At 59.8% G+C, this 25,629-nt stretch overlaps 1 protein-coding gene across 2 annotated transcripts; it reads left to right on the top strand.

Annotated features, from left to right (window-relative positions):
- The first annotated feature begins 548 nt into the window (after nt 1-548).
- On the top strand, nt 549-16,200 carry NLGN2 (neuroligin 2). Of its 2 annotated transcripts, XM_073326914.2 has the most exons (6): nt 550-1,007; nt 7,583-7,639; nt 11,382-11,531; nt 12,136-12,321; nt 13,150-13,939; nt 15,246-16,200. In XM_073326914.2, exons 1-6 carry the CDS (start codon nt 887-889, stop codon nt 16,078-16,080), a joined length of 2,139 nt encoding a protein of 712 aa, XP_073183015.1. In that variant the 5' UTR covers nt 550-886; the 3' UTR covers nt 16,081-16,200. The 2 variants fall into 2 exon arrangements, with proteins under 2 accessions (XP_073183016.1, XP_073183015.1); XM_073326915.2 differs by lacking the exon at nt 7,583-7,639 and having other exon boundaries at nt 549-1,007.
- The last annotated feature ends 9,429 nt before the right edge of the window (nt 16,201-25,629 follow it).

The following is a 25,629-nucleotide window of genomic DNA, read 5'->3' as shown; positions in this document are numbered from 1 at the left end:
CCTCCTTGCCCCCCACGTCCCTCCATCTCCCTCCTCCCTCCATCCCTCCCTCCTTGCCCCCCACGTCCCTCCATCTCCCTCCCCTCCCTCCATCCCTCCCTCCTTGCCCCCCACGTCCCTCCATCTCCCTCCCTCCCTCCATCCCTCTCTCCTTGCCCCCCACGTCCCTCCATCTCCCTCCCTCCCTCCATCCCTCCCTCCTTGCCCCCCACGTCCCCTCCATCTCCTCCCTCCCTCCATCCCTCCCTCCTTGCCCCCCACGTCCCTCCATCTCCCTCCCTCCCTCCCTCCCTCCTTGCCCCCCACGTCCCTCCATCTCCCCTCCCTCCCTCCATCCCTCCCTCCTGCCCCCACCTCCCTCCATCCCTCCCTCTTCCTTTCTCTCCTTCTCCAGGTGAGGCCCCGATGCTGCGCCCACCTGCCGGACCCCTCCCGGCCCGCCATGGAACGCAACAGAGCCCCCCGGCGCCGCTAGCCCCCCCCCGCTGAGCCGCGCCCCCCCCACTGCCGCCCCCCCCCATCCCGCCGCATCTCCCCCCCCCCCGACCACCACGCCCCCCGCCATGCCGGTCCCGCCCGGCGCCGGCTGGCGGGCGGGGGCCTGCGTCCTGCTGTGGGCGGCGGGGGCTGGCGGCCGGGGCGGCCCCCCGGCCCCCCGCGGAGGAGAGGCACCCCGTGGCCAGCACCCACTACGGGAAGCTGCGGGGGGGTGAAGAAGGACCTGAACAACGAGATCCTGGGGCCGGTGGTTCAGTACCTGGGGGTGCCCTACGCCACCCCGCCGGTGGGCGAACGCCGCTTCCAGCCCCCCGAGGCCCCCGCCTCCTGGGCCCAGGTCCGCAACGCCACGGCCTTCGCCCCCGTGTGCCCCCAGAACGTCCACGGGATGCTGCCGGGGATCATGCTGCCCGTGTGGTTCACCGACAACCTGGAGGTGGTGGCCGGCTACGTGCTGAACCAGAGCGAGGACTGTCTCTACCTCAACCTCTACGTGCCCATGGAGGACGGTAAGGGGCCCGGGCGGGGGGGTGCATCGGGGGGCGCGGAGAGAGGGGGAGGCCTGGGGCGTATTCGGGGCTCGCACGGAGAAGGGGGAGACACTGAGGAATATTAGCGGGCTGGGACAGAGAAGGGGAGGCCCTGGGGTGTATCGGGGGGTTGCATGGAGAAGGGGGGCCCTGGGGTGTATGGGGAGGTGACATGGAGAAGGGGGGCCCTGGGGTGTATGGGAGGGTGACATGGAGAAGGGGGAGCCCTGGGGTGTATCAGGGTGTTGCACAGAGAAGGGGGAGCCCTGGGGTGTATCAGGGTGTTGCACAGAGAAGGGGGGGCCCTGGGGTGTACAGGGGGTGGCATGGAGGAGGGGGCCCTGAAGTGTATCGGAGGCTTGCACAGAGAAGGGGAGCCCTCAGGTGTATGGGGGGGTGGCACAGAGAAGGGGGAGCCCTGGGGTGTATTCAGGGGCTTGCATGGAGAAGGGGCGCCCTGGGGCGTATTCGGGGCTCGCACAGAGAAGGGGGAGACACTGAGGAATATTAGCGGGCCGGGACAGAGAAGGGGCGGCCCTGGGGTGTATCGGGGGGTTGCATGGAGAAGGGGGGGCCCTGGGGTGTATGGGAGGGGTGACATGGAGAAGGGGGAGCCCTGGGGTGTATCAGGGTGTTGCACAGAGAAGGGGGGGCCCTGGGGTGTACAGGGGGTGGCATGGAGAAGGGGGCCCTGAAGTGTATCGGAGGCTTGCACAGAGAAGGGGGGCCCTGGGGTGTATCAGGGGGGTGCATGGAGAAGGGGGGCCTGGGGTGTATCAGGGTGTTGCACAGAGAAGGGGGGGCCCTGGGTGTACAGGGGGTGGCATGGAGAAGGGGGCCCTGAAGTGTATCGGGAGGCTTGCACAGAGAAGGGGGAGCCCTGGGGTGTATGGGGGGGTGGGCACAGAGAAGGGGGAGCCCTGGGATGTATTCGGGGCTCGCACGGAGAAGGGGGAGACACTGAGGAATATTAGCGGGCTGGGACAGAGAAGGGGAGGCCCTGGGGTGTATCGGGGGGTTGCATGGAGAAGGGGGGCCCTGGGGTGTATGGGGAGGTGACATGGAGAAGGGGGGCCCTGGGGTGTATGGGAGGGTGACATGGAGAAGGGGGAGCCCTGGGGTGTATCAGGGGTGTTGCACAGAGAAGGGGGAGCCCTGGGGTGTATCAGGGTGTTGCACAGAGAAGGGGGGGCCCTGGGGGTGTACAGGGGGGTGGCATGGAGGAGGGGGCCCTGAAGTGTATCGGAGGCTTGCACAGAGAAGGGGGAGCCCTCAGGTGTATGGGGGGGTGGCACAGAGAAGGGGGAGCCCTGGGGTGTATTCAGGGGCTTGCATGGAGAAGGGGCGCCCTGGGGCGTATTCGGGGCTCGCACAGAGAAGGGGGAGACACTGAGGAATATTAGCGGGCCGGGACAGAGAAGGGGCGGCCCTGGGGTGTATCGGGGGGTTGCATGGAGAAGGGGGGCCCTGGGGTGTATGGGAGGGTGACATGGAGAAGGGGGAGCCCTGGGGTGTATCAGGGTGTTGCACAGAGAAGGGGGGGCCTGGGGTGTACAGGGGGTGGCATGGAGAAGGGGGCCCTGAAGTGTATCGGAGGCTTGCACAGAGAAGGGGGGGCCATGGGGTGTATCAGGGGGGTGCATGGAGAAGGGGGGCCCTGGGGTGTATCAGGGTGTTGCACAGAGAAGGGGGGGGCCCTGGGGTGTACAGGGGGTGGCATGGAGAAGGGGGCCCTGAAGTGTATCGGAGGCTTGCACAGAGAAGGGGGAGCCCTGGGGTGTATGGGGGGGTGGCACAGAGAAGGGGGAGCCCTGGGATGTATTCGGGGCTCGCACGGAGAAGGGGGAGACACTGAGGAATATTAGCGGGCTGGGACAGAGAAGGGGAGGCCCTGGGGTGTATCGGGGGGTTGCATGGAGAAGGGGGGCCCTGGGGTGTATGGGGAGGTGACATGGAGAAGGGGGGCCCTGGGGTGTATGGGAGGGTGACATGGAGAAGGGGGAGCCCTGGGGTGTATCAGGGTGTTGCACAGAGAAGGGGGAGCCCTGGGGTGTATCAGGGTGTTGCACAGAGAAGGGGGGGCCCTGGGGTGTACAGGGGGTGGCATGGAGGAGGGGGCCCTGAAGTGTATCGGAGGCTTGCACAGAGAAGGGGGAGCCCTGGGGTGTATGGGGGGGGTGGCACAGAGAAGGGGGAGCCCTGGGGTGTATTCAGGGGCTTGCATGGAGAAGGGGCGCCCTGGGGCGTATTCGGGGCTCGCACAGAGAAGGGGGAGACACTGAGGAATATTAGCGGGCCGGGACAGAGAAGGGGCGGCCCTGGGGTGTATCGGGGGGCTGCATGGAGAAGGGGGGCCCTGGGGTGTATGGGGGGGGTGACATGGAGAAGGGGGAGCCCTGGGGTGTATTAGGGTGTTGCACAGAGAAGGGGGGGGCCCTGGGGTGTACAGGGGGTGGCATGGAGAAGGGGCCCCTGAAGTGTATTGGAGGCTTGCACAGAGAAGGGGGAGCCCTGGGGTGTATTGGGGTGGCACAGAGAAGCGGGAGTCCTGGGGTGTTTAGGGGGTGGCATGGAGAAGGGGGGCCCTGGGGTGTATCAGAGGCTTGCACAGAGAAGGGGAAGAGATTGAGGTATATTAGCAGGGTGGGACAGAGAAGGGGCGGCCCTGGGGGGTATCGGAGGGTGGCACGGAGAAGGGGGGCCCTGGGGTGTACTCAGGGGTTGCACAGAGAAGGGGGGCCCCGGGGTGTATTCAGGGGGTTGCACGGAGAAGGGGGGGCCTGGGGTGTACTCAGGGGTTGCACAGAGAAGGAGAGACATTGAGGTATATTAGCGGGGTGGGACAGAGAAGGGGGGGCCCTGGAGTGTATCGGGGGGGTTGCACAGAGAAGGGGGAGCCCTGGGGTATATTGGGGTGTTGGTGGCACAGAGCAGGGGGGGCCCTGGGGCATATTGGGGGTTTCACAGAGAAGGGGGGGCTGTGGCTATATTGGGGGGTCAGTGCCATGGAATATCAGGTGCTATGGGGTACAATTGGGAGGCTCTGTGCCAGGAAATATGGGGGGGCTGCCACTGGTGAAGACAGTGACCATAACCCCCTCTTTTGTGACCTCTAGCCCCCCTCTTCCACCAGCCCCCCCAATACCCACCCCACCCACCACAGCTTTGACCCCCTTAGTTTGTAAATGGATCCCCCAAAATCACAGTCTCAGGATGGGGTGTGTTGGGTCCCCAATAACTGGATGTTGGGGGGGCTGCTGGGGGTGCCATGGGGCACCCCATTTATCCCCTCATGGGGGGCTTTATGGATTAGCGGGTTGAGCTGGGGGCCCCTCAAAATACCGGATAGCCCGCCCATGGGCCCTCAGGGTGGGGGGCTGGGGAAGCAAGTCAGGGACCCGCAAATCCCCCCCGCCTGGGTTGGGGGACAGGGGAGGAGCCAGGGGGAGGGGGCAGAGGTTCCTGTAGTGGGGACCCCCTCAAGGAGATGCAGGGCATGATGGGATGGGTGGTTCCTGGTGTCCCCCCCCGCCCAGCATGCTTGCCAGTTGCCATGGGAACTGGGGAGAAATGGGGTGGGTGGAAAAATAGAGGGTAAAGGAGGGAAACTGAGGGAGAAAAGGGCAGCGTCCCCCCCCCAACATCTCCCCACACACCCCATGACTTCCAGCTCCCCATCCCCCTCGTAGCCCCGCTCCCCTCTCCCATCCCCCCTCAACGCCCCCTCCGTCCCCCTCCCCCATCCCTCCATCACACCCTTAGACCCCCCAGAGCCCCACATTCCTCCCTCGCCCCCATCCCTCTTAGCCCCCCACAGCCTCTCCCAAAGCCCCATATCTCCCCATTGCCTGCCCCCCACCCAGACCCCATCACCCCCAGGCCCTGCCACAACCCCCTCAGCCCCCCCATCACCCCACAACCCCTTCATCCCTCTCCCAGCCCCCTGGCCGCATCTCAGCGCCAGGCGAGGGGTCCCGGGGTCACCAGCCGCCCCGCCCCAGAGGTGGCCGCATCTCAGTGCCGGGCGAGGGGTCCCTGTATAACCAATGCATGTGTGTGACCTGGGGGCGTGTGTGTGTCATTATTTCTGATGCTGGGAGCAGGGGTTGTTGGTGGGACACAAGGTGGGGGTTTGTCAGCCAGGACTCCTGGGTTCTGTCTCTGGGAAGGGAGTGGGGACTAGAGCACGGGGGGGCTGGGAGCCAGGACTTCTGGGTTCTCTCCCTGGCTCTGGGAGGGGAGTGGGGGCTGGTGGTTAGAGCAGGGGGCACTGGCAGCCAGGACTCCTGGATTCCATAATTCTGCCAATAATTTTTAATCTGTGCCTCAGTTTCCCCATCTTGCAACTGGCGATCTTTATCCTTCCTTTGTCTGTTTAGGTGGTGAGCTCTTTGGGGCGCGGGCTCCTTCAAGCTCTCTCTGTGCACTACGGGGGCCCCGATCTCAGTCAGGGTTGCTAGGGGTTACTGTAATAATTCGTGATAACGTTGCATTGCCCCCGCAGGCTGGTTTGACCCCGGGGAGCGGGAGGGCTCACAGCTGTATCTGGGGGGCCCCCTTGACAGCCTGATATCCCACCCCCGATCAGACACATGGACCCATCTACCTTGGTATCCCAGCCCCTCCCGACCCCCCAGTCAGGCCCGCCGGCCCATTTAGCCCCAGAGCCAACCCCCTCTTCCTGTGGCCCGGTAATATCAGTAATAACGAGTTTAGACCTGCACGCTCCTACTTACCCCTCGTAGAGTCTCCATCCATCGATCCCCGGACAGCCCTTTACTTATCTATCCACTCCTCTATCTATCTATCTGTCTGTCTGTCTGTCTATCTATCCCCATCCCCCCCCTTATCTATCTATCTATCTATCTATCTATCGATCTGTCCCCATCCACCCCCTCTATCTATCTATCGATCTGTCCCCATCCACCCCCTCGATCTATCTATCGATCTGTCCCCATCCACCCCCTCGATCTATCTATCTATCTATCTATCTATCCATCCATCCCCATCCACCCCCTCGATCTATCTATCTATCTATCTATCCATCCCCATCCACCCCCTCTGTCTGTCTATCTATCTATCTATCCATCCCCATCCACCCCCTCTATCTATCTATCTATCTATCTATCTATCTATCTATCTATCTATCTAACCCCATCCACCCCCTCGATCTATCTATCTATCTATCTATCCCCATCCACCCCCTCTATCTATCTATCTATCTATCTATCCCCATCCACCCCCTCGATCTATCTATCTATCTATCTATCTATCTATCTATCTATCTATCTATCTATCTATCCCCATCCACCCCCTCGATCGATCTATCTATCTATCTATCTATCTATCTATCTATCTATCTATCTATCTATCTATCTATCTATCCCCATCCACCCCCTCGATCTATCTATCTATCCCCATCCCCCCCTCTATCTATCTATCTATCTATCCCCATCCCCCCCTCTATCTATCTATCTATCTATCCCCATCCCCCCCCCGATCTATCTATCTATCTATCTATCTATCTATCTATCCCCATCCCCCCCCTCGATCTATCTATCTATCTATCTATCCCCATCCACCCCCTCGATCTATCTATCTATCTATCTATCCCCATCCACCCCCTCGATCTATCTATCTATCTGTCTATCTATCCCCATCCACCCCCTCGATCTATCTATCTATCTATCTATCTATCTATCTATCTATCTATCTATCTATCTATCTATCTATCTATCCCCATCCACCCCCTCGATCTATCTGTCTATCTATCCCCATCCACCCCCTCGATCTATCTATCTATCTATCCCCATCCACCCCCTCGATCTATCTGTCTATCTATCCCCATCCACCTCCTCGATCTATCTATCTATCTGTCTGTCTATCTATCCCCATCCACCCCCTCGATCTATCTATCTATCTATCTATCCCCATCCACCCCCTCGATCTATCTATCTGTCTATCTATCCCCATCCACCCCCTCGATCTATCTATCTATCCCCATCCACCCCCTCGATCTATCGATCGATCTATCTGTCTATCTATCCCCATCCACCCCCTCTATCTATCTATCCATCTATCCCCATCCACTCCATCTATCTATCTATCTATCTATCTATCTATCCCCATCCACCCCATCTATCTATCCATCCATCCGTCCATCCGTGTTCCCCATTTCCCAATTCATGTCCCATAGCCCTTCTCACGAGTAAAGGGTTTCGAGGTGTGGGGACATATTCATCCACCTTTTCCTGTACCCTCCCAAGTGCAGCCCTCTTCTAACCACCTTTGACTCAACAGCTGATCTTGGTGTCTCTCTATATCAATTTTTTTGGGGGAAAAACGTTGTATTTTGCTTAAATATATTGATCTCTCTATATATTTTCTTAGTGAAATGTTTTTGGTTTTTGGTTGGTTTTTTTCTATTTTTTTTTCCTTTTTTTAAAAGCAAAAACAAACCGAAAAAAAAATCTCTTTTTCTTTTTGATCTTTTCTCTTTCTGTCTTTTTTTTTTTTCCCCACTTTCCCAAATTTTTCTTTTTTCTTGGTCTTAGGTCCACTCACAAAAAAACGCGACGAACCCAGCGGAAACAGTCCCTCCGGAGACGAAGGTATTTTTGGCTGCATGTTTCACATTTCTTGCTGGTTTTTTGGGTTTTTTTTCTTCCCCTTTTCCTTTTTTTTTTCTTCTTTCTTTCTTTCTTTCTTTCTTTCTTTTTTCTTCCCAAACAACCAACCTTCTTTTCAGTGGTTATTTTTTATCGGGGGGTCGGCTCTTTTTCACCCAAAGCTGCTGCTGTCGACTTAAAGACATTAATCAATTGCCCAAAAAACGAACCACGATTTCTGCTTTTTCCTTTTGCCCTGTTTCTTGAGCTTTTGACCCTGTTTTTTGGGGGTTATTTTTTTGGAAAAGAAACCGAACGAAAACCACCGCCCAGTGGAAGAATATGTGGGGGGGCTCGTAAAGCTGAGCAGGTCAGGTGACGGGCAGGGAAGATTGGGGGGGATCTGTACGTGTTCCCCGAAAATGACCCCTCTTGTTTGCTCTCCTCCCCATCCCCCCAAAAAAACTTTTCTGTGTCTTGGTCTGAAAGGAAACTCGGTGGGTTTTCCTGGGGGGTGGGGGGGGTTCTGTCGATGGGCCCATCTACCCTGGTATCTGGCCTGCTCCCAGACACCCGAGATTAGGGGGCTCTGGGGCAAACAGGGGACATGGGGTACAGACCAGGGGAGATTGGGGGGCTGCCCCCCATCGCCACCCGCCCCCCACCCTCCGCCCTGATTGCTTTGTCATTTCCATCCCCAGCCACCATGGGGTGTGTATGTTTTGGGGGAGGGAGGCTTAGCCAGGATCGGGGTTACTTGGGGGGAAGGTTTAGGGAGGTTGGTGGGGAATTTGGGGGAAAGTTTCGGGGGTGGTCAGGGGATGGGGTTGGTGTGGGGGGCTGGAAAGGCAGGTGAGTGTGCGAGGTGAGGGTGAGTGTGGCCGGCTGTCTCCAGAGATGTGTGGCTGTAACATCAAGACAGCTCGGCCCGTGCGTGTGCAAAGGGGTGTAGAAGGGGCACTGTGTGTGTTTGTGCCAGGATAAGTGTGTCCGTGGGTGGAAGGGGGGGGTGTGTCCGAGCATGTGAATGTCTCTGCACAGCCAATGTGGGTGGACATAAATGGGGTGTCAGTAAGTGTGTAAGGATGTGGGAAGGTGCGTGCGTGCAGGGTGGGTGTGCAAGGGGGGGTGTTTTGGATGCCTCCATTGGTGACTGGATACGTGTGTGTGAGTGAAGCCAGACTGTGTGTGTCTGTGTTAAACTGGCATGTGTGTGTCTCTGTGTGTTAAGCTGGGGTCTGTGTGTTTGTGTGTGTTAAATTGTGTGTCTCTGTGTGTTAAGCCGGGCCCTGTCTCTGTGTTTTAAGCCGGGGTCTGAGGTGTGTGTGTTAAGTTGGGCTCTGTGTGTGCACGGGGCTCTCTGTGTATGTGCAAGGGGACTGACAAGTGTGCAAGGCTCTTAGGCAGGAGCTGTGTGTGTGTGCGAGGGACTCAGCGAGTGTGTGAGTGGCTCTGAGTGTGCAAAGGGTCTGTGAGCATGCGAGCAACTCTCGGCGTGGCGAAGGTGCAAGGAGGCTCTGTACGCGTGCGAAAAGGCTGGTGCGCGTGTGACGGCTCGGGTGCACGTGCGACAGGCTCCACGAGTGTGCGAGGGGTTCCCATCATCCCCTCCTCCATCTTAAACAGGGTGGGGGGAGGGGCGGCCCGGCAGGCGCTAATTAAGGCCTCCTTGCGTCTAATTAACGCTCTCCGTTGGCACAGAATTAATTAGGCCCCCAGTTGCCATGGAGACGGGATGTGACCTAGAAAAGGAAAGCAAAATTTTTTGGGGGGGAGGGTGGGGGGGGGGAAGAAATTTTTATGTTTCCATGGCAACGGGGTAGAACGGTGGGGTGGCCTCTGACCTGGGGGAGTCCTGGCTGCCAGGATCCCCTGACCTTTGACCTTTCACCCCCGCTTGTGACTTCCATGGAAACCATGGGCACCTTGTTGAACTTTGACCTTTCCTGACCCCAGCAGGGACCCCTGACCCGATGATCATCTGGCCTCCAGAAACCTCTGACCCCCAATCCAGTGATGCTCCTGACCTCCATTGACCTCTGACCCCCCCCGGAATCCTTGTCACATTTGACTGCTCTGACCTCTGACCCCCACTGACCTCTCTGACCCATGACCCCACCAGCATTTCTGGCCTTTGACCTCCCAGGGACCTTTGACCCCCCACTGACCTTTGCTACATTGACTGGTCTGAGTTCTGACCTCTGACCCCCATTGGCCTCTGTGACCTCTGAACCTCACCAGTCTTTGACCTCTGACCCCCAGTGACCCTCCATCCTCAATGATTTGTAATCTCTGACCCCATTAACCTTTCTGACCTCTGCCCCTTGGGGATCTTTGTCCCCCCCATGAACTTTTGACCCATTGGATTTCTCTGACCCCCTAACCCACATTGACCTCTGACCTCTAGGAATCTGTGACTCCCCCCATTGACCTCTCTGACCTGTGACCCGCTGGGAACCTCTCACCCCCGCCCCCCCAGGAACCTCTGACCTCATTGGCCAGTCAGACCCGTGACCCCCTGACCCACCCCCAGGGGGCAAAGTGCTACCCCCTACTGGGGAGATGGAGCAATAACAGGCGGGGGGCAGGACCATACTGGGGGAGGGCTCGTTCCCACAGCACCACCCCATTCAGGACCCCCCCAGCTCCATATCTGTGGGGGGAGGGGTTCAGAAGGGGTGGGGGGGGTCCTGGGGCAGGAGGCACAGGTTGGGGGGCAGAGACCCCCCCATGGGGCTGCAGGGGAAGGGATGGGGGTCAGAGAGCATGGGGGGTTAGGGAATGAGAGGGATCCTGGGGAAGGGGTCGGGAGTCTGAAATGGTGTGAGGGGGTTTAATAGGGGGATGGGGGCAGAGGGGGTCTCTGGGGGGTGCAATGGGGGTGACCAAGGGTGCCAGGGGGCAATGGGGTCCTATTTGGGTCTTTTAAGGGGGGGCAGGACTATTTGACCCCTACCCAGGCCCCATAGCAGCCAATCCCCCCTGTCCAGAGATACGCCCCCATCCCTCCAGATTCCCCTCCACCCCGGCCTGGGGAAAGGGGCGTCACCGGGGGGTCCCCAGGGACGGGCGTGGAGGGGGGATCAGCAGACTCACGGGCAGGGGGGCAGGAGTCACCTCGATTGACACTGCCTCTCTCTGCCCCCCGATCTCTCTCTCTGCCCCCCGATCTTGCTCTGCCCCCCGATTGCTCTCTGCCGCCAATCTGTGCCCTCCGATCTCTCTCTGCTCCCCGCAATCTCTCTTTGCTCAAATCTCTGCCCCCCGATCTCTCTCTCTGCCCCCCGATCTCTGCTCCCCATGATCTCTCTCTTCCCCCCATTTCTCTCTGTCCCCCCCACTCTCTGTCTGCCCCCAATCTCTGCTCCCCCAATCTCTCTCTGCCCCCAACCTCTCTCTCTGCCACCAATCTCCGCTCCCCCTGCTCCCTCCCTGGTCCCCCCAATCTCTGTCTGTCCCCTGATCTCTCTCTGCCCCCCATTTCTCTCTTTCCCCCCCACTCTCTCTCTGCCCCCAATCTCTCTCTGCCCCCAACCTCTCTCTCTGCCACCAATCTCCGCTCCCCGTGATCCCTCCCTGCTCCCCCCAATCTCTGTCTGTCCCCTGATCTCTCTCTGCCCCCCATTTCTCTCTCTCTGCTCCCCCTGATCTCTCTCTGCCCCCCATTTCTCTCTTTCCCCCCCACTCTCTCTCTGCCCCCAATCTCTCTCTGCCCCCCATTTCTCTCCGTCCCCGTCCCCCCCAGATATCCGGGACAGCGGGAAGAAGCCAGTGATGCTGTTTCTGCACGGTGGCTCCTACATGGAGGGGACGGGGAACATGTTCGATGCCAGCGTCCTGGCTGCCTATGGCAACGTCATCGTCGTCACCATGAACTACCGTCTGGGGGTGCTGGGTAAGGGCCCCCCCCAGCCGCCCCTCCCCCTCCCCCGGATCCCAGCCCCCTGCCCCCATGTGTCAACCCCCCCCCAACCGGGATCCTGCCGGCGGAGCAGGGGTGGGGTAACTACACAGGAAGCCTCGAATTGCCCCCCCAGTGTGTGTGTTTGGGGGGGGCATGTCCTTGTCCCGTACCCCCCCCCACCGCCAATCTCCGAGCCCAGCGTGTGAAATTTACAGATCGGCGGCTGGAATGAATATTTAATTACAGTGAAAGGGGGCGGGGCGGGGGGGGGGAACCCAGAGCTGATGAGAATGACTGGCGAGGCCTCATTAGCGCTAACGAGGGGCCTCGGGGTTGCGGGGAGCGAGAGAATTAATTTTTTATCCACTTTTTCTTTTTCTGTTTCGGGTTGACATTAATTGGGGACGGGGGGGACGGGCAAAGTGCCCGGAAATCAGTTGAAATCAAATGTCACCTTTCCTCTGGGGCGGGGCGGCTGGTGCCCCGGGGACCCCTCGCCCAGCGCCGAGATGCGGCCACCTCTGGGGCGGGGCGGCTGGCGACCCAGGGGAGTGGCTCCTAACCCCGGTCTCCGTGTCCGACCCCACCCCCTCAGGATTCCTGAGCACCGGGGACCAGTCGGCCAAGGGGAACTATGGGCTTTTGGACCAGATCCAGGCCCTGCGGTGGCTCAACGAGAACATCGGGCACTTTGGGGGGGACCCCGAACGCATCACCATCTTCGGGTCCGGCGCCGGAGCCTCCTGCGTCAACCTCCTCATCCTGTCCCACCACTCAGAAGGTACCAGCTGCCCCCCTGCCCACCCGCCCCCGAGCCGCATTCCCCGCCCCCATGAGCCAGCCAGTTCCACATCTATATCTATCTATCCATCCATCCATCCATCCCCATCCACCCCTTCTATCTATCTATCTATCCATCCATCCCCAGACACCCCCTCCATCCATCCATCCATCTATCCCCATCTACCCCCTCTATCTATCCATCCATCCATCCATCCCCAGACACTCCCTCCATCCATCCATCCCCCCCATCCACCCCTTCTATCTATCTATCCATCCATCCATCCATCCCCAGACACCCCCTCCATCCATCCATCCATCTATCCCCATCTACCCCCTCTATCTATCTATCTATCCATCCATCCATCCATCCCCATCCACCCCTTCTATCTATCTATCCATCCATCCATCCATCCCCAGACACCCCCTCCATCTATCTATCTATCTATCCCCAGACACCCCCTCTATCGATCTATCCCCATCCACCCATCTATATCCATCCATCTATCCATCCATCCCCAGATACCCCCTCCAACCATCCATCTATCTATTCATCCATCCCCATCCACCCCTCTATCTATCTATCCATCCATCCCCATCCACCCCCTCTATCTATCTATCTATCCATCCCCAGACACCCCCCTATCGATCTATCTATCCCCATCCACCCATCTATATCTATCTATCTATCTATCTATCTGTCCCCATCCACCCCTTCTATCTGTCTATCTATCCCCAGATACAGGCCTCCGTCCATTCACCCTCCGATCCCCACAGCACACGTATCTCCCCCTCCTGCTCTCTCTGACCCTCTCTCCCTCCCCGGCAGGTCTCTTTCAAAAGGCCATAGCTCAGAGTGGCACGGCCATCTCCAGTTGGTCCGTCAACTACCAGCCCCTGAAATACACCCGCATGCTGGCCTCCAAGGTGGGCTGTGACCACCTGGACACCAGCGAGACGGTGGATTGCCTGCGCCGAAAGCCGTACCGGGAGCTGGTCGACCAGGACATCCAGCCGGCCCGTTACCACATCGCCTTCGGGCCAGTGGTGGACGGGGACGTGGTGCCGGACGACCCGGAGATCCTCATGCAGCAGGGGGAATTTCTCAACTACGACATCCTCATCGGGGTGAACCAGGGCGAGGGGCTGAAATTCGTGGAGGACTCGATGGAGAACGAAGACGGGATTTCGGCCAGCTACTTCGACTTCACCATCTCCAACTTCGTGGACAACCTCTACGGCTACCCCGAGGGGAAAGACATCCTGCGGGAGACCATCAAGTTCATGTACACGGACTGGGCCGACCGGGACAACGGGGAGATGCGGCGGAAGACCCTGCTGGCGCTCTTCACCGACCACCAGTGGGTGGCGCCGGCCGTGGCCACGGCCAAGCTCCACGCCGAATACCAGTCCCCCGTGTACTTCTACACCTTCTACCACCACTGCCAGACCGACACCCGGCCCGAGTGGGCCGACGCCGCCCACGGGGACGAAATCCCCTATGTCTTCGGGGTGCCCATGATCGGCGCCACCGACCTCTTCCCCTGCAACTTCTCCAAGAACGACATCATGCTGAGCGCCGTGGTCATGACCTACTGGACCAACTTCGCCAAGACGGGGTGAGCGGGCCCCAGAGGGGCATGGGGGGGCAAGCGGGGAGGGAAGAGAAGGAGGGGCCATGGGGCCGGTAGTCTTGGGATAGGGCATAGGGGAGAAGCCGGGTGGGATGTAAGCAAATGGTCGGGAGGGATGGGGACAGATGGATAAATGGGAAGGAGGGAGGCAGGAGGGTGCGGGGAAAGGACAGCTGGGGGTGGTTGTGGGAATAGAAGAGGGATGTGGGGATGGATGGGAGGGAGGGCGGGGGGCTGGATGGGGGTGGGGAGATGGACGGATGGATGGGCAGGGAGGGAGGGATGGACGGACAGACGGATGCGTGGAGTGGATGGATGTGGAGGGAGGGATGGGGAGGGAGGGCGGGGGGCTGGATGGGGGTGGGGAAATGGGTGGGTGGGTGGGTGAGGGGATGGATGGACGGATGTGTGGACTGGATGGATGCGGAGGGATGGATGGGTGGATGAGGGGATGGATGGATGGAAGGATGCATGGAGTGGATGGATGGACGGACGGACGGATGGGTGGGTGGGGGATGGATGCGTGGAGGGGATGGATGGATGGATGGACGGGGGGATGGGTGGGTGGGGAGGGAGGGATGGATGGATGGATGGATGGGGGGAATGGATGGATGGACGGATGGGGAGGGAGGGAGGGATGGATGGACGGACGGATGCGTGGAGTGGATGGATGAGGGGATGGATGGACGGACGGATGCGTGGAGTGGATGGATGAGGGGATGGATGGACGGACGGACGGATGGGTGGGTGGGGGATGGATGCGTGGAGGGGATGGATGGATGGATGGATGGGGGGATGGGTGGGTGGGGAGGGAGGGATGGATGGATGGATGGGGGGAATGGATGGATGGACGGATGGGGAGGGAGGGAGGGATGGATGGACGGACGGATGCGTGGAGTGGATGGATGAGGGGATGGATGGACGGACGGATGCGTGGAGTGGATGGATGAGGGGATGGATGGACGGACGGATGCGTGGAGTGGATGGATGAGGGGATGGATGGACGGACGGATGCGTGGAGTGGATGGATGAGGGGATGGATGGACGGACGGACGGATGGGTGGGTGGGGGATGGATGCGTGGAGGGGATGGGTGGGTGGGGAGGGAGGGATGGATGGATGGATGGATGGATGGGGGGAATGGATGGATGTGGGGCAGATAGCAGTGAGGAATGTGTTGCACCCGTATCCATCTTGAAGACCTGAGGCCCTCTAGAAACACTCCCCCTCTCGCGGTTGCCTCTGGGCCAGATTCCCCCCGCACCCCATAACTCCATCTCCCCTCCTTGCAGGGACCCCAACCAGCCAGTGCCGCAGGACACCAAATTCATCCACACCAAGCCGAACCGCTTCGAGGAGGTGGTGTGGACCAAGTTCAACACCAAGGACAAGCAGTACCTCCACATCGGCCTCAAGCCCCGGGTGCGGGACAACTACCGGGCCAACAAGGTGGCTTTCTGGCTGGAGCTCGTGCCTCACCTCCACCACCTCCATGACCCCGTCTACACCTCCACCACCACCCGCGTCCCGCCCTACGGCACCCGCTGGCCCCCCGGCTCCCGGGCGGGGCCCAGCACCACCCGCCGGCCCTTCCCCACCCTGCCGCCGGACGAGGACGAGGCGGACGACCGCCGGCGCTACGCCCCTTTCCCGGGGGACTCGCGGGACTACTCCACCGAGCTGAGCGTCACCGTGGCCGTGGGGGCCTCCTTGCTCTTCCTCAACATCCTGGCCTTCGCCGCCCTCTACTACAAGCGGGACAAGCGGCACGAGCTGCGGGCGGGCGTGCTGGGAGGCCGGCGCCCCAGCCCCCAGCGCAACGCGGCCAACGACCTGGTGCACGGAGGCCAGGAGGAGGAGCTCATGTCCCTGCAGATCAAACACTCGGAGCACGACGCTCACGACCTGGAGGTGCTGAGACCCCACGAGATCCTGCGCCCGGCCTGCCCTCCGGACTACACCCTGGCTCTGCGCCGGGCGCCGGACGACGTGCCCCTCATGACGCCCAACACCATTACCATGATCCCCAGTACCATTACGGGCATGCAGGCCCTGCACCCTTTCAACACCTTCCCCACCGGGCACAACAACACCCTGCCCCACCCTCACTCCACCACCCGGGTATAGTTGCCTCTCCCACCCCAGCCACGGGGAAATTGCGGCCAAGGGACAGGGCCCTTCCTCTCTGCCCAGCCGCCGACCCCTGACCGCGGGGGGCGGGAGGGGTGGGGGGGAAAGAAAGGGAGACGTGGCATCTTTTGTGTGCCGCGCAGTCGGGGATTTTGGGGTGGGGGGGTTCTTTTATACAATAATTAAGGAAGGGGATCTGCGGGCCAAGCTCGAAGGAGGAGGTCTCCCACACACAATGAGAATCGACTGGTTCCTTTCGGACGGATGGTGGGGTCTTGGCACTGGAGGGAAACCGACCGTACTTTGCTCATCGGCGGAGGTGCCCGGCACCCTTCCCAATGCGGTGTCAGTACTGGGGGGCAAGGGGGCATTGGAGAGGGACCGTCCATCCTTCGTTCACCTTGGGTGGACAGCAGAGAGGCCCGATGCCCTTCACGAACAGGGTAGGAGCATCGGGGAGTGTTGGAAAGAACCACCCGATCCTTTGCTCCTCTTCGACGGAGGATAGAGACGTCCAGCGTCCTTCCCGACACGGTCTCGGCACTGGAGAAAAACCGACTGTTATTAATTCATCTTGAATGGATGATGCGGGTGCCAACACCCTTCCTCAACACCCTTCCTTTCTGTTCTTCCTCATCTGGCAACAGCACGGGAGGGTGTTGGAGAGGTGCCGTCCGTCCTTGGTTCCTCTTGGATGGATAGCGGAGACCCCCATGTCCTTTCCAACGCAGTATCAGCAATGGAAGGTGTTGGAGCGGAAAGCGACCATCTTTCACTCATCTTGGGCGGATGGTGGAGACGCACCCAACACTCTTCCCAACGTTGTATCAGCTCTGAAAGGTGCTGGAGGAAAACCGACCATCCCTCACTCCTCGTGGACGGGTGGTGGGAACGCCCTTCCCAAGGTAGCACCGGAACTGTACAGTGTTGGAGAGCCACCGACCCCTTTTTCGCTCATCTTGGCTGGAGGATGGAGACGCTCAACCATTTTCCCAACGTCGTATCTGCACCGGACGGCATTGGAGGGAGGCCGACTGCCCATGGTTCATCTCGGCTGCATTATGGAGACGCTCAATGATTTTCCCAACGTCGTATCTGCACCGGACAGCTTTGGAGAGAGGCCGATTGCCTTGGTTCGTCTCGGCTTGATTATGGAGACGCTCAACGGTTTTCCCAAAGTTGTATCTGCACCAGACGGCTTTGGAGAGAGGCCGACTGCCCATGGTTCGTCTCGGCTGGATTATGGAGACGCTCAACAGTTTTCCTAACATAGTATCTGCACCGGACGGCGTTGGAGAGAGGCCGACTGCCCATGGTTCGTCTCGGCTGGATTATGGAGACGCTCAACGGTTTTCCTAACATAGTATCTGCACCGGACGGCGTTGGAGAGAGGCCGACTGCCCATGGTTCGTCTCGGCTGGATTATGGAGACGCTCAACGGTTTTCCCAATGTCGTATCTGCACCAGACGGCTTTGGAGAGAGGCCGACTGCCCATGGTTCGTCTCGGCTGGATTATGGAGATGCTCAAAACTCTACCCAGAGTGGTGTTGAATGGAACCCAACCGTTCTTCAGTCCTTTGGGGCGTAAGGCGAAGGAACCAGCGTCTTTCCTGGTGTGGCATTGGTAGTCCAGGACATTTGAGAGAAGCCAACAGTTCTTCACTCATGACCGAGAAGCCAGCGCCCCCCGCATCCACCCACCCACCACTATTGGAGAGGAAACCACCTGCCCCACTGAGGCCAGAAACGGGGGAAAGTTACACCTGGAAATTGTTTTTTTTCGTGGGGGGGGGGAATTCAACTCGATTTTTTTCCAAGCCAAACTTTGAATGTAACGACGACTCGAGATTCAGTTTTTTTCGGGGTTGGGGAGTGTCCGGAATGCGGGGGGGGTGTTGTAATTTTTTTTTAACAACTAAGAGACATTTTTTGGGGGGGGAGGGGTGGAATGGGAAAATTGTTTTAAAAAAACAACAAAAAACCAGGCGCGTTGCATGTTCCAATCCCGATAAAGAAAAACGGTGACACAAAAAAGAAGGGAATGAGAAAAAAGAACAAAAGGAGGGAAAAAGCAGATGGGATGGAATTGATCTATTCCCTTAACCCCTCTCCCCATCTCTATCTCCGCCGGCCACTTTTTCCTTCACTCTTTCCAGCCGGCCAAGAGTCTCCTCTCCACTCCTCCGCTACATGCTTTTTCCTTCTGTTCTTCCTCCCAGGCCTCTCTCTCTTCCTCCGCTGGCTCGTTTTCCCCTTCTCTCGTTGCCGCTCGCTGACTGTCGGTGCCAAATCCCCAGCTTCCCCCCACCTCTGCCCCTGCCCCAGAAACGAGGGAACGAACAAATGAAAAAGTGCCAAACAACCTGGGGGATATTTGTATCGCCTGCGGGAGGGGGAAGGGGGCTGTGAATCGCCAGCTACCCCCATAGAGGGGTGTCTCCGAGGGAGGGCAGTTGCTGGGGGGCAGTCTGCAGGGGGAGAGGGGAGCTGTGTTTGGGGGTGAAGGTGGGTATAAGACCCCCACGGATCAAAGAAAGGTTAACCTGTGTTGGAGCCCTGAGCTAGCCCCCCATCAGCTCTTTCGAGCCATCTGTTGGCATTGTACGCACATATCTCTCTACCTGTCTGTCCGTCCGCCCCGGTACATATCTACCGGTCTGTCCGTCCGCCCCGGTACATAGCCACCTGTCTGTCCATCCATCCCCGTACATATCTACCTGTCTATCCACGCATCCCCATACATATCTATCTGTGTGTCCGTCCATCCATCCCGGTACATATCTACCGGTCTGTCTGTCCGTCCCCGTACATATCTACCTGTCTATCCATGCATCCCCTTACATATCTACCTGTCTGTCCGTCCATCCCGGTACATATCTACCTGTCCATCCATCCTGGTACATAGCCACCTGTCTGTCTGTCCGTCCTGGTACATATCTACCTGTCTATCCACGCATCCCCGTACATATCTGTCTGTCTGTCTGTCCGTCCCGGTACATATCTACCTGTCCATCCATGAATCCCCGTACATATCTGTCTGTCTGTCCATCCGTCCCCATACATATCTACCTGTCTATCCACGAATCCCCGTACATATCTACCGGTCTGTCCGTCCGTCCCCGTACATATCTACCTGTCTATCCACGAATCCCCATACATATCTACCGGTCTGTCCGTCCGTCCCCGTACATCTCTCTCTCTCTCTCGCTCTACCTCCCTCCCCATCCACCCCCTCTATCCATCTATTTCTCTATCACCCTAATCAGAGGCTCAACTTAAATGTACACCCCAAACTAAAAAAATGAGTAAGAAAACCCAAAAAGAGCCACCTGGCTAAACCAGTAGACGAAGCAGTGAGAGGCAGAGAGGCATCCTTTAAAAAGTGGAAGTTAAATCCTAGTGAGAAAAGAACAGGAGGACTTGTGGCACCTTAGAGACTAACCAATTTATTTGAGCAGAAGCTTTCGTGAGCTACAGCCCACTCCAGAAAGGAGCATAAACACTGGCAAATGAAGTGTGTAAATACCATTAGGAAGGCCAAAAAAGAATTGGAGGGACAGCTAGCCAAAGACTCAGAAAGTAATAGCAAAAAAAATTTTTAAGTACATCAGAAGCAGGAAGCTGCTAAACAACAAGTGGGGCCCCTGGATGATCGAGGTGCTAAAGGAGCAATCAAGGACAATAAGGCCATTGCGGAGGTCTCTAAAATCATGACTGGTGTAGAGAAACTAAAGAAGGATGTGTTATTTACTCCTCATAACACAAGAACTTGGGGGGTCACTCAATGAAACGAATAGACAGCAGGTTTAAAACAAATAAAAGGAAGTATTTCTTCCCACAACGCACAGTCAACCTGGGGAACTCCTCGCCAGGGGATGTTGTGAAGGCCAAGACTAGAACAGGGTTCAACAAAGAACTAGATAAGTTCCTGGAGGACAGGTCCATCAATGGCTATTAGCCAGGCTGGGCAGGGATGGTGTCCCTAGCCTCTGCTTGCCAGCAGCTGGGAATGGTCGATGGGACGGATCACTTGATGATTCCCTGTTCTGTTCCTTCCCTCTGGGGCACCTGGCATTGGCCACTGTCAGCAGACAGGACGCTGGGCTGGATGGACCTTTGGTCTGAGCCAGTAGGGCCGTTCTTACGTTCTTCTGTTCTATCTATCTATCCCTATACACCCCCTCTCTCTATCTATGGGTCACGGAGTCCCCGGGCGATGCTCTGGAACTGCTCCCTACGAAGCCAGGCAGGACTCTGGGGAGTCTCCTCTCTGGGAGCAGCCTGTCTGCAGGACACCCAGCTCACACAACTTCCACCTTCCTGGGTCTGACCTCGGAGCAACCAGCCTCCCCTGCCCCTCCGGGCGCTTCCCACAGCGAGTCCACCCAGGCGGGGTCCTGGGGCAGCCAGAGGGTTCTGCCCCCCAACTCCGCAGTCAGACGGGACCCTCAGCCAGCCAGTAACACAGAAGGTTTATTAGACGACAGGAACATGGTCTAACACAGAGCTTGTAGGTGCAGAGAACAGGACCCCTCAGCTGGGTCCATTTTGGGGGGCAGGGAGGCCAGAGCCCCATCTGGCCCTCCCTCCATTTCCCCAGCCGGCTCCAAAACTGAAACTCCCCCCCCCCCCCCCCCCCCGGCTCTGGCCTTTGTCTCTATCCCGGGCCAGGAGGCCAAAGGTCTCTTTGTTCGCCAACCCCTTCAGCTGGCACCTTGCAGGGGCGGGGCCCAGGCCCTCAGGAGACAGGGGGTCGGCCATTCTCTGTGCAAACACCATCGCACTGGCCCCCCAGGGCTCGGCAACAATCACCCCCCCCCTTATCCCACCACCTCAAGACTTAAGAAATGCTGAGGGGAAATTGAGGCACCCCTACAGCATTCAGAGAGAACATTAAGAACAGCCCCACTTCGTCACACCGTCTATCTATCTCCACCCCCCCGTCTATCCCCATCCACCCCCTCTATCTATCTTTCTCCATCCACTCCCTCTATCTATCTATCTATCCATCCATCTATCCCCATCCACCCCTTCTCTCTATCCATCCACCCATTCCTCTATCTAGCCAGCCAGCCCTCCCCATGAATATCTGTGCATTACCATCTCTCTCTAGGTACACCCCCCCCCATACACGTCTTTCTTTCTTTCCCATCTCCAGGTCTCCCCCTCTCTCCACCTCCCATGCTGGGCTGCGAGATGGAGGCGCGGTACCCGGGGACCCCCGGGGACCCCCGACGCCCGCCTCCCAGCGCCCCTTCCCGTCCCTCTCCGCCCTGGCGCCGACCAGAGACAGCCCGAGAGCAGACGGGGGCCGGGAGGGGGGCGAACGCCTCCGTCTAAGGAGCACAGTGGTGTTCGCCTCCCCCGCCTGTCTCTCTTTGCTTCCCGTTGGCTGGGGGGGGCGGGCGGGGGGGGGTTAATACCTCTCCAGCGGGGATTTCGTTTGTTCAATCCAGTTTGTGAAACTTGTGCCAAACTCAGCAACTTTTGGGGTGGCCGGAGGGGGGGGGGGGTCTGTTTTCAGCAGAGGTGGGGGTTGTTTTTTTCTGGAGGGGGTTGGCTGGGCCTGGTGCCATCTACCCCAGAGCTGAATTCAGCTGCTTTTCCGGCATCCCGACGGCACGCTCCCGACCGACCCCCCCCGGCCATGGCCTTATGCTGGTGCCAAATGACACTTACTGCCCCCCCGTTCCGCTCTTGCACGCCCAGCGGTCCTGTCTTTGCCGGACACGGCACTCGTTCGGTTTGGAAATCCAAGATGGCTGCCCAGGCGGTGAAATCCAAGATGGCCACCAATGGGGCCCAAACCCCAGAGAGTCCCCAGGGTGGTGAAATCCAAGATGGCTGCCCAGGAGGTGAAATCCAAGATGGCCACCAATGGGGCCCAAACCCCAGAGAGTCCCCAGGGTGGTGAAATCCAAGATGGCTGCCCAGGAGGTGAAATCCAAGATGGCCACCAATGGGGCCCAAACCCCAGAGGGTCGCCAGGGTGGTGAAATCCAAGATGGCTGCCCGGGAGGTGAAATCCAAGATGGCCACCGATGGAGCCCAAACCCCAGAGGGTCGCCAGGGTGGTGAAATCCAAGATGGCCACCAATGGGGCCCAAACCCCAGAGGGTCGCCAGGGTGGTGAAATCCAAGATGGCTGCCCGGGAGGTGAAATCCAAGATGGCCACCGATGGAGCCCAAACCCCAGAGGGTCACCAGGGTGGTGAAATCCAAGATGGTTACCCAGGCAGTGAAATCCAAGATGGCCACCAAGGGGGTCGAACCCCAGAGGGCAGCCAGGGTGTTGAATTCCAAGATGGCTGCCCCTGGCCTGAAATCCAAGATGGCTCCCACTGCGGTGAAATCCAAGTTGGCCACCAGTGTGCCAAAATCCAAGATGGCTGCCTGGGCGGTGCAATCCAAGATGGGCCACTTGTACGCTGTGATCACAGATGGGAGCCCTGTTTCTCAAACCCAAGATGGCCGAGGCAGGCAGTGTTCTGAATTCCAAGATGGCCGCCAATGAGGGACTTCCTTTTCCTAACTCCAAGATGGCTGCCGGTGGGGAGGGGGCCCTTCCTGAGTGAACAGCCAACCTGGCTGCCCGCGGCGCATTTCTGGCCGGCTGTGGGCCTCGCGGCCCCCTCAAAAGCCAATCCAGCACCCCGCGGGCCGTCCTTGGTCTCCCATCAAAGATGGCTGCCGGTGGGCTCTTGTCATTCTCACGTTCAACATGGCTGCCGGGGGGGTGAGGGGGGCCTTTCCCTGGCCGGCCGGCCGCCATCATGGCCACTGCCCCAGCCTTTTGCCTGGCCTACCGTCAAGATGGCTACCACGGCAACCCCTTCCCCGGCCTACTGCCAAGATGGCCGTCCTCCTCGGCCTACAACCAAGATGGCCGCCAGGAATGCCAACCCCTCCGCCCCTCGCCAGGGCCTCCCCACCAGGATTCAGAGTGTCTATTTTTATTCCTGAGACTCCATGGAGGAGGAGCTATTTTGGGGGACACCCCAGTCGGCCCCCTCCACCCCCCCGCCAGCAAGAGACCTGGAGACTTTGGACACCCCCTCCGCCCCCGAACCAGGATCGAGGGAGACGAGAGACACGACAAAGGGACCTTTTTTTGTTTGTTTTGCAGGGACTGTACGGTTCGTGTCTCCGCCGCCCACCCCCGCCAGCGCGGACCGTGGGGGGCAGAGCCGTGGGGCGTGGGGGCGGAGCCGTGGGGCGCAGGGAGCTGTACACATTTTTAAAACATTGCAAGAAATGAAACTTATTGTAAATATAAAACCAAAAAAGTTTAACCGACTCGGCTTGCAGTGACCCCACCCCACCAGGGCCCCCCCACCTTCGGGGTCCCCCACTTCCCAGCCATCCTCCGCTGGGCCAGCAGGGCCCTCACCTCCCTTGGGGACCCCAACTCCTGGACGTCCTTCCCAGCCCCGGCCCGGGTACCCCACCTCCCAGCCACCCTCTCGCATCCCCACCGGGGCCCCCACCTCCTTTGGGGTCCCCCAACTCCCTGCCACTTTCCAATGCCCCCCCAAGGTCCCCAGCCTCCCGGACACCCCCTCACACCCCTGGACCCTCCCCTCCTAGCCCCCCGGCACCACCACCTCCCAGCCACCCTCACCTGCCCCCCTGGACCCCCACTTACCAACCCCCCTCCCCAACCTCCCACTGCTCCTCTCCCCAACCCCACCCTCCCATTCCCCCCTTCCCTTCATGCCACCTCCCACATCCTCACCTGACCCACTGCCCCACCCCCACGGCTTTCCTTGACCCCCAGCTCCTCCTTACCCCCCCCCCACCACTATCGTCACCCCAAGTCTCAGATCTGAAAGTGATTGTGGGTCACAGCCACGGCCCCCAACCCACAACACAGGGGCCTGGCTGGCTCAGGGGGGCTGGAATGGGGCACGGGGCCTGTCCCCTCTAGGGGGCGCATCATACTGGGCTTGGAGGCCTGTGGGGCGGAGTCTCATTGTCCCCCACTTCTCCGGAGGAGGGGGAGGCTGGGAATCATCCATCTCAGCAAGACACCTCTGAGGTTTCCTGGGCTCCTTGGGTGGGGGACAGACCCAGCCCCCCCACCCCAGCCGCTGCCTTGTTCTCCCCGAAATCAGCTGATCTGCCTCCTACAGGAAGAGGAAAGGGAGGGGAGTTACAGTAACAGAACCCAGGAGTCCTGGCTCCCCGCCCCCCCCTCCCAGCTCTAACCCACCAGCCCCCACTGCCCTCCCTGAGCCGGGGAGAGAACCCAGGAGTCCTGGCTCCCAGCCCCCCCAGCTCTAACCCACCAGCCCCCACTGCCCTCCCTGAGCTGGGGAGAGAACCCAGGAGTCCTGGCTCCCAGCCCCCCCAGCTCTAACCCACCAGCCCCCACTGCCCTCCCAGAACCGGGGAGAGAACCCAGGAGTCCTGGCTCCCAGCCCCCCCTGCTCTAACCCACCAGCCCCCACTGCCCTCCCAGAGCCAGGGAGAGAACCCAGGAGTCCTGGCTCCCAGACCCGCCCCCAGCTCTAACCCACCAGCCCCCACTCCCCTCCCAGAGCCGGGGAGAGAACCCAGGAGTCCTGGCTCCCAGCCCCCCCTGCTCTAACCCCTCGCCCCCACTCCCCTCCCAGAGCCAGGGAGAGAACCCAGGAGTCCTGGCTCCCAGCCCCCCCAGCTCTAACCCACCAGCCCCCACTGCCCTCCCTGAGCTGGGGAGAGAACCCAGGAGTCCTGGCTCCCAGCCCCCCCAGCTCTAACCCACCAGCCCCCACTGCCCTCCCAGAACCGGGGAGAGAACCCAGGAGTCCTGGCTCCCAGCCCCCCCTGCTCTAACCCACCAGCCCCCACTGCCCTCCCAGAGCCAGGGAGAGAACCCAGGAGTCCTGGCTCCCAGCCCCCCCCCAGCTCTAACCCACCAGCCCCCACTGCCCTCCCTGAGCCGGGGAGAGAACCCAGGAGTCCTGGCTCCCAGCCTTCCCCCTTGCAGGGGCAATTCCTGGCTACTCCAGTCCAAGCCTCTCCCAGCAGGGGCGCTGTGTGTTTGCGGGGGGGGGGGGGCACAGGAATCCAGGACACTTCTCCCCCCCCCCGCGGCTTCCCCCCCTAATCACTGCGAGGAGCCGCAGAGCTCGGCGCTGACCTAGATATTTCTGCCAACGGTGCAAGATCCCGGCCCTGGTGATGCAGGAACAGGAGGGAGGGACGCGAACTGGGGTTGTGGGGGGGCGCTGGGGGGCAGGGGGCAGGGCAGGGGACGGGCTTGTCTCACAGATGCTCCAGCCCAGAAGCAGCTGCATGGCATTCCTGGCCGCATCCCCACCCACAGCTCGGCGCTGGGCTGGCAGGGGGCTGCGGGGCGGGAGTGGGGGGCCCCGATAGAGCTGGGGGGCAGGGCTGGGGGGCAGGGGGCTGCGGGTCGGGAGTGGGGGGGCACCGGCGGGGCTGGGGGGGGCAGGGGGCTGCGGGTCGGGAGTGAGGAGCACCCGCGGGAGTGGGGGGGGCAGGGGGCTGCGGGTCGGGAGGGGGGGGCACCGGCGGGACTGGGGGGGCAGGGGGCTGCG

Source organism: Lepidochelys kempii, chromosome 28, assembly GCF_965140285.1.
Source record: "Lepidochelys kempii isolate rLepKem1 chromosome 28, rLepKem1.hap1, whole genome shotgun sequence".
Lineage (NCBI taxonomy): Eukaryota > Metazoa > Chordata > Testudines > Cheloniidae > Lepidochelys > Lepidochelys kempii.
This window is presented reverse-complemented; position numbering and strand designations above follow the sequence as displayed.